Here is an 8,807-nt window from a genome sequence, read left to right as displayed (position 1 = left end):
AAGAACGTCAAATTGGTTTTTACTAATTTATATTGAACTACCAACAACTTTCCACAAGAGTTAGGCTCCAATGAACATATTCAATATAAAAAAAACAAATTATTGGTATTTTAGAATTTGTATGCGTGCGTGTGTTTGCGTATAGCCTTTATAAATATATGGCTTATACTAAAATATATATACCTACTTAAAAATATATTTTTTTAATTTATTTATTTTATAGAATAATACAAAATCATAAAATTATATTTCCACATAATTATTCTTTACAGTTTATACTAATATGATAGAACTAAACATTAATACCTACACCGATAATTCTAAAATTAAAATACATAAAAAAAAGAATATATATATATATATATACACCTAGATCTTACTTAAACATAACAAGCAGCTCTTAAAGAAACGTCGGTTAAATTTAAAATTATGTAAAATAATTGTAAATTTATAATAAAACATAACTTCAAATCCGTTAAAAAAGTGTTTTTCTATGTCTAAAAGTTATGTCAATAAAAGACAATACTAGCTCTTGTGAACTCAGCCAGTGTAACCACAAATAGGTCTACTCGATAGAAATATTTGAAGACAAACTCAGTTGAAATGGAAATATTTATTTAACTTATTGTTTTATGTTGGTTAACGTTTAACTGTAAAATAATTGACTGAGCAGTTTGCTTGCGAAGTACAGAGCAGGTACGTCATGCTGAACTCGTTTTATAATGTCATCTAAAAAAAGTGTTCGACTAGAAAACATTTAATATGTTTTACTGGTTTGGTCTTACAGTAGTCGTCAAAAATTTGGCTTTCTTCGTTTTTATGAGTCGGGTGCATTTTTCTGTCAACATTATATACATTCAGAAATGCATAATATATACCATACCCTAAAAACTAATTCATCAGAAAATAATAAACGGCTCAAATATCCTCTTCTTCCTCCAACTGATTTTATTCCCTTTGGAGTAGAGACTCTTGGGCCGTGAGGTTCAAGTGCATACGCGCAATTTTTTTTTTTAAGACAATTCACACCAATTGACCTAGTCCCATGCTAAGCTGGTGAAGCTTGTGTTATGGATACTAGGCAACGGATATACATACATATTATAGATAGATAGACATATAAATACATATTTAAACACCCAAGACCTAAGCACAACACCAAATGCTCATCACATCGATGTTCGTCTCAGCCGGGGATCGAACCCGGGACCCATGGATTCGCAGTCAGGGGTACTAACCACTAGACCAATGAGTCGTCCAAATAAAAAAAAATTAAGGATTTAAGTTGGCACCTGGTAGATAGTACCGGTGACGCGAGCTGGAGCTTTCCTCGCTCAACGAAGTATCGCAATCGCGAGGAAATGCCAGCATTAAAGATACACTGCCACAAAGACTAATTTTTTTTAATTTAATTTTAATTATTATTGTGACTATGTAGGTTAAGAATATGCTTTTAGAAAAAGTGATAGTTACAGCGAGAGTGGAGGGCACCAGAGATCTAAGCTGATCCCCTACTTGAAAGACAGAGTTTTACAACGAGTAGTGGAGGAAATTGTTCGAAGAACCTTTAGAAATGAATTGCGCGAAGGAGAAGTCAGGATAAAAATATTGTACTTTATATGTTGTAAATTTAATTCAGCACAATAACACGTATATGTTAATAATTGTAATTTTGTAATTAGTTTGCATATAGAACAGTTAAAACATTGTGACGCACATATTCACTCGGTGTATATAATAAAGAGGTTACTTTATTTTAATTAATACTAAATTAAAATGTATCTCTACCTTTTCCTACTGTCAACGGCGATAACGCTCGGTAAGTTCAAATTAGGATAAAAAACCTATTGTTTTACTACCAATTCTTTATGGTTTTCGTGGAATTAGGACCAGAAATTGAATAAGGCACGCGCAACAATCAGTTGTCAACGAGTTGAGACAAATACTGGAAATTTGAATCAAAATTCAACAATAAGGGCTTGATCCCTTGGCGTTCCGTAGAGATGTGGCGTCACTCTGCATCACCTACCGCAGTTACCACGGAGAGTGTTCAGAGGAGTTGTTCGGATTAATACCTGCAGCTGAGTTTCATCATCGGACGTCAACCGCAACGCCAAAGGATCAAGCCGCTCGGAGAGGGATTGGTCGTCGACGATTCAAACCGCTCTGCGTTGAATACGGTCAAGTGGAAGGAGCTGGTACTGGGGAGCCCCCGCCCAGAGTTGAGAGCAGTACTCCATGTGGGGCCGAACTTGTGCGTTATATAGATGCAAGCGGCGGCCCGGAGTGAAGTACCGTCTCGCCTTGCTGAGCACACCAAGCTTTTTGGAGACTAATTTAGCCTTTCCCACCAAGTGACCGCGAAACTGAACGTCGTTCGATATGTCAACGCCAAGTATTCCAATGCTGGTTGTGGCTTTAAGAAGAGTGTTTTCGAAAAGAGGAGTAGCGACAAAGGATGTTTCACCGGTTCTATAAATATCACTGATATCAGATATTTCGTTGTTATTCTATTATTTATTGGCGAAACAAACACACTTTAAAATATTAATAATAATAAGGGTAGGTAGGTAGTAATAATAAAGGTAATAATTTCATGAATCGTTAAAACAAATATGTAATAGCTATTTTACGCTAATTGTAATGTTGTCCTAGGTCAGGCTGAAGATAAATTCACGAATGATGGTATTAGCCCACATATAGTGGGAGGCAGTGATGCGGAAGCAGGCGAGTTTCCATATTTAGTATCACTCAGAATCAGACAAAAAGGGGAAATACTGGACGGTCATGTGTGTGGTGGAAGCATTCTCACCTACAGATGGGTAGTCAGCGCTGCACACTGCACAGTCAAGTAACCGTAACAAGACATTTATTAAAGTATTATTTGTAGCCACATTATGTTTAACACAATGTTTTAATAAACTTATAGGAACTATATTAGGTACTGCCAGTTCTCTCAAGGTCCTATAGGTCGAGAAGAACTGGGAAATCTTCCGCCGCTCCGTTTTAATTCCAACAATTTTATTTTACTTACTGGAAAGCTGTGATTACGCCTAGAGTATTTTGCATTCGTAATTTGGAAAAGAATTTGCGACAAAAATAATATTTTTAATTGTGTGCGACTGCGGTAATATAACTACGATATACATTAGTCAATTCTAATTATTTTAAATTTGATATCAAGGTGTGAAGATTGGAATATATATGTCGCAGCCAACTAGTATAATAAGCCGTTCAATTAATAGACTACCATTTAGCAGCCGTTTAACTAGCGGCCTGTAAGATATTCAGCCGTAGCATTTGTAACAACATTTAATAAACTTAGGCCATTCGTACGATAGAGTGACCATGTGGCAGAAATAAAAAAGATGAAACATCTGACATAAAAAAGATTTAAAGATTAAATTGCTTGAGTCAATCACAGCTAAATATACATTATTATTGTCACTATTCCATAACACTAAATACATATACACTCTTCCATTGTACTCCACACACGCGTACACTCTTGTTGTTTTCTTAAACTTTGGAAAACACCATCAAAGTTGTGGTTTGCCGACACCAGAGTGGCAGAAAGTGGAACTAAATTTAAATTGACAGTCAACAGGCTAAGCAAGTAATGAAACGTCATCGATCCAAGTCATTTGCCCAGTTGTTTGATCAACTGGCTGAATATACTTCAGGTCGCTAGTTTAACGGCACTGTTTAGTTAAGAGGCTAGGCTGTTGATTGAACGGCTTATTATGCTAATTGGCTGCGACATAATATATATTATACATAGCGAAAGTTACAAGCGGCGTCTGACTTAGGCGAGTTATTAGGTCCTTCAGTCATTGGACACTATACTCTCGTTTTCTTCTGAATCATTGAAATTTATACCTTAGCTTTATTTAGAGTTTCTATGATAAATATCATTTGTTTTTAGTGTCAAACCCGTGGATATTCGAATAGTGGCTGGATCAATCAAACTATCGGAGGGCGGATCAATCTATTATGTAGACAGAATTGTGAATGGAAACTTTGAAAATAGAACTAAATCTGATGACATTTCTCTTATCAAAACAAAAACGGATATTGTGTTTAATAAATATGTGAGAAGTATCCTATTGTCTTTGGGACCTGTACCCGTCGGAGAAGACGCAATGATAGTGGGCTGGGGATTTACTGATGTAAGCAAAATAATAATTTGGTATAATCACATCTATCTTTTGTCCTTTGCGCATATTTTTTAAAATATATTAATTATGGTTGTTAGTAATTTACTAGGCTTTAGAACTTCAATGTTTTTCTATTGTCTATTTTTGGTTTCAGAAATATCGGACACGGAGAACCGATGTTTTGCAAAAACTTATGGTTCATATTCGTCCATACGATGTGTGTTTAAAGTATTTACCTAATTACTTTAAGGATACACATACAAAGATATGCATTCAAAGAGAATACGGGAAGGGAGTTTGTCACGTGAGTTATTTGTTATTTACGAGGGTGTCCAATAAATAGTGATAATGGGATACATTCTCCTTGGACTATAAATAAAAAATACTGTCAGGCATAGACATGATCTATAATAGTAATTAAAAAAGGGCTAAATTATCTTTTGTTTTTTTTATTAAAGGTTTGTTTGCGTCATCTCGAAACAACGAATATATTTTTTTTCTATGGAACAGGGGGCTCATCTGATGTTAGTTAATGCCTATGGACACTCACACTGCCAGAAGGCTGGCAATTGTGCGTTGCCGGCGTTCTTATCTTGAATCTAAGGTAATCTAAGTCGAATTGATTCGGAAGTACTTCAGTGTGCAACTGGTTCCACAATAGTGGACGTATTCGAATCATGATGATGACGATGAAGATGACGCCGCTTCTGCCAAGACTTTAAGGCATTCTCGCTCTGAATGGGGGGCCACAAGGGCGTTTAAACTATGAGATAACTATGGCTGGGACTTGCCACGATTATCACCTTAGAGAATGGAATAAACAGCTCCATACAGCAACGGCATCCGTAGCACCCGGCTGAAACAAGAACGCAACAATCCATAATACATAACGTGTTAGCGTGCTGGATGCTCAGAACGCTTTCTGAAACAAAGGATAATGGCACAAAGTTTGTGTGGTACAACAAGATCTTAGTTCAGTTAGAAAAAAAGTTGATGCACGTCATGGATTTTAAATATTAAAACATTCCGGTACATGGCCGACGCACGAATGAAATTCTAGAGAGCTTTTGATTTTGTTACTGTAATGTGCATTTTCTATTTTTGCAGGGCGAGTCCGGTAGTCCTTTAATATATCAGGGACTGTTGTATGGGATTGCCTCATTTAATATAGACAATCATTGCGGTGTTGGTGTGCCGACTGTCTACACAGAAGTACGTCCATACATGACATGGATATATAGTACTATTTACACATAAATTTAGTCTCAGCTTTACCTACCTAGGAATATTAAAGTTTTGACACGAACATAATATTGTTTCATTTGTATTGCAATTGTCTCTGATTAATAAAGAGTCTCACAACCAAGTCACGTGACTATGTTAAAGGATAGCGACGCCGTACCCTTGTGTAATTAAAACAATTCCAGAAACAAAATCATAGTGAGTCAAAAAATTATCGCTTAAATTTCTTAATTTATTTCTTCTAAAAGTAGAAACGGTGTAAAAATGTTATTAGTGTAAGCATATAATGCTAGAAAACCGGACATATTATGTCGAAGACTTAATAAGTGCCCATCACGTAGATTACCCTGAGGGAATTTTAAAAATAAAATATTTTACGTCAATTCCACTACTAATTAAGCGTACTATATGTAACATTAATTTTTGCTTCTATCTTCAAATTTACAACAGACTATATAAACAAATATATAATAATAAATAAATAAAATAAAAACTTCATTCATGACAGAAATACGGTTGTGACAAAATACATCTATCGCTAGAACGCTACACTAAATCTCTCGTCTGCGTCTTGGTCATGCTTGCACCCCTGTTCATCTAGCCAAGCTCCGGATAAGGGATCACTCTATCTGTGAGTGTGGCTTGGATGAAGGCACTGTATCTCACATTCTATTTAATTGTCCCAAACTTACCTATCCTCTCTATGACGTTCTTCCCCCTAAAGACCCCGTCCTTTAAGTGTTAAATGTTTGTGTTTAGTCCATATTGTAGATTTTTATATAAATATATAGAAAGGAATAAAATTAAAATGTAATACCTATATATATAAATTATTCGTAAATAGGAAATAGTAGGTATTTATTAATGTCATTACTCATATTTGTGTTGTCTATGCTGTCTTAAAACTAACAATCGAATTTCATTTTTTTTAAATTATTATTTTCACCGATCAATCTCCTTCGTGCCTTCTCCATTTACACAACACTGGCGAAGTACCTTGAGCCCAGTTGGCACAAATAAATTAAAAAAAAAAAACGCTACACTAGGGAGTTTCTGTGTTGTGGCCCACGTCAAAAATTGACCTTGTCATGTTCGTTATTTAAGTAAGTTAGTTTTATAGTTCAATAAATTGTGATATAATGGTATAAAATCTTTTGTGTAGTACATATATACTTCTTTAAAAATGCCTAAGAAAGGTAAGGGGAAGGAGCCCGCCCCTGCTAAAGCCGCTGCTCCCGGCCCTCCACCCAAGCCTAAAAAGATTCCCCCACCACCAGCATGTTTTGGTCCTGAAGACTTAGCGAAATTCAAAGAATTATTTAAAGCGTGCGACGAAGAAAATATAGATAAGGTAATAAACTTTACTTATCTGAATGTTCACAATTAAAAATATAGGATGTTTTATGCATTATTATTATTTACATATAATATTTCTTTATTTACACTTTATAGAAAAACAAATAACGTAATACATAAAAATTATGAGATGCAACGGGCGGTCTTTTCGCTAATAAGCGATCTCTTCTAGGCAACCCTAATCTTATAAAAAAATATATTTTTTTAACCATAGATACTAATATTTACAAGTAGAATAATTTTTCTGTACAGAAAAATTCAATTTTGATTTTTGCACTAAGTTATAAACTATAACACTCGTATATTAAAGTGAAACTTACTATAAATTAATATTATTTAAGTGTTATAATTTTAATACAATTTGGTCATGTTTATATTACAAATTAATTTTGTAAAAAAAACTTGTTAAAAAAAATGTTACTTGTTTTAAGGTAAAAATAGAACAAATACCATTCATGTTACGAAAGCTAGGATTCAATCCAAAAACCCATGAAATAAAAGAACTCTTCAGATTATTTTTGGAAGATGATTTAGTTGATACGGTGGAATATCATGAATTCTTATTTATGATTGAGGCTAAAATGAACTGGGGCGATGATTTCGAGTTGGCGGTGACGAAAGCAATGGCTGCGCTTGCACATGATGATGAGCACGAGATAGGTAATAAAGACTAACGAAGTTTTATAGTAGGTACACGGGGTACGGGTAATTTATCACTCAAACTACATAAAAATAAACTAAGTTGAAGATTTGCATTGCAGTAGATACATTAATAAAAATCGCTGGGATATGTGACTTTTCGATAGTGAGATAATTTTACCAGCAATATCATGCGCGGTACGGACACTTGCAATGTCTACGTTCACCAAATTCAGATTTATTAAAATTGTTATTTTATTTTTTACAGGTATTGTTGATTTTGAAATATTAAGAGAAGAACTAACAGTCTGGGGTGAGCCTATAACAGAAATTGAATTTGTTGACTGGATAAAACTATCAATGAAAGACAAAACATACAACATAGAAGATGGGACATTTAATTACGTTAAGTTTATAGAGAATATGAACGCCAAGGATGTTAAGTATATTAAGGAGCCGATTAACTTCTACAAGCTTGATCAGAAGACTTTAGCCGCGATGGCGATAAAGAAAGCCCAAGAAGAGAAAGAAGAACAGGAAAAGAAAGATGCTCTCAACAAGGCCAGAGAAGAGGCGAAGAGACAGAAGATGATTGCTGATGGCTTAATTCCTCCAGATTAGATACACAAATCGTCTGGCCACATTGGTGATCAAAGTAGATATTGAACGGATGTAATTGTCGCAAAAATTTGTTTATTTAAAAAAATATATATCAAAATTACACGAGAGGGCAAATATGCCTCATAATTCTAAAAAGAGTGGTTGGTTTTTCTTGTTTACTGCTGGTTTTTCAGTATTGTCTAATAGGTTTTCTTGTTTTGGAAGCGCACTGTAGTTTTTGTTGTAAATGGGCTGTCAAGTAGGTTCTTGAGCCGTGACAAATAAAATTAAGTATTAAAATTTCGAAAAATAAATCTACCTAATATGATGAATTAATTGTTAATTGTGACGAATTAGTTTGTTGATGAAGTGCTTGTTAATGTATACATTCAAAAGATTGTCTCCCATTTCAGTACTAGAAAACAACGATTAACTCATGGTAATGACGTACATACATACATATTCAACAATCCTGCATAATTTTTATAGATGCGAAATGGGACGAGAATAAGAGATGTTACTTGCATACATTAAACGGATGTAGAAAAATAAGTTTTCTTTTATTTCATGTATTTATTTATTTATTAATCCTACAGCTTACATAAATGATATATAATACCAGCTACCCCCGCGAACTTCGTTTCTCCTTAATGTGATTTTACTTAGCCTTCCTTTTTAGTACCTACCAATATGGAACATTTTGCTATGCTACCCCGGAGAATGTTGGATTTCCCAGAATGAAAACTTTTTAGGGTTTCTGTGATTTTTTCTCTATATAAACCTCTGAGTTCAAGTCATAACTTTCAAATAAAA

At 34.4% G+C, this 8,807-nt stretch overlaps 2 protein-coding genes across 2 annotated transcripts; both read left to right on the top strand.

Moving 5' to 3' along the window:
* The first annotated feature begins 1,690 nt into the window (after window positions 1-1,690).
* Window positions 1,691-5,463, top strand: LOC125048862 (chymotrypsin-1-like). Its single transcript, XM_047647806.1, has 5 exons — window positions 1,691-1,819; window positions 2,656-2,851; window positions 3,926-4,169; window positions 4,312-4,461; window positions 5,265-5,463. The coding sequence occupies exons 1-5, from the start codon at window positions 1,777-1,779 to the stop codon at window positions 5,412-5,414; spliced, it is 783 nt and encodes a 260-aa protein (XP_047503762.1). The 5' UTR covers window positions 1,691-1,776; the 3' UTR covers window positions 5,415-5,463.
* Window positions 5,464-6,473: 1,010 nt separating this feature from the next.
* Window positions 6,474-8,546, top strand: LOC125049021 (myosin light chain 1, skeletal muscle isoform-like). The gene is made up of 3 exons (XM_047648018.1): window positions 6,474-6,750; window positions 7,187-7,415; window positions 7,663-8,546. The coding sequence occupies exons 1-3, from the start codon at window positions 6,583-6,585 to the stop codon at window positions 8,013-8,015; spliced, it is 750 nt and encodes a 249-aa protein (XP_047503974.1). The 5' UTR covers window positions 6,474-6,582; the 3' UTR covers window positions 8,016-8,546.
* Window positions 8,547-8,807: the final 261 nt, after the last annotated feature.

Source organism: Pieris napi, chromosome 4, assembly GCF_905475465.1.
Source record: "Pieris napi chromosome 4, ilPieNapi1.2, whole genome shotgun sequence".
In the NCBI taxonomy this organism is placed as follows: Eukaryota; Metazoa; Arthropoda; class Insecta; order Lepidoptera; family Pieridae; genus Pieris; species Pieris napi.
This window is presented reverse-complemented; position numbering and strand designations above follow the sequence as displayed.

Coding starts and splice junctions, on each gene's coding strand:
- LOC125048862 (XM_047647806.1), top strand. CDS start 1,777: ATGTATCTCTACCTTTTCCTACTGTCAACGGCGATAACGCTCG. Junction 1,820..2,655: donor GTCAACGGCGATAACGCTCG/GTAAGTTCAAAT, acceptor ATGTTGTCCTAG/GTCAGGCTGAAGATAAATTC. Junction 2,852..3,925: donor GCTGCACACTGCACAGTCAA/GTAACCGTAACA, acceptor ATTTGTTTTTAG/TGTCAAACCCGTGGATATTC.
- LOC125049021 (XM_047648018.1), top strand. CDS start 6,583: ATGCCTAAGAAAGGTAAGGGGAAGGAGCCCGCCCCTGCTAAAGCCGCT. Junction 6,751..7,186: donor ACGAAGAAAATATAGATAAG/GTAATAAACTTT, acceptor ACTTGTTTTAAG/GTAAAAATAGAACAAATACC. Junction 7,416..7,662: donor TGATGATGAGCACGAGATAG/GTAATAAAGACT, acceptor TATTTTTTACAG/GTATTGTTGATTTTGAAATA.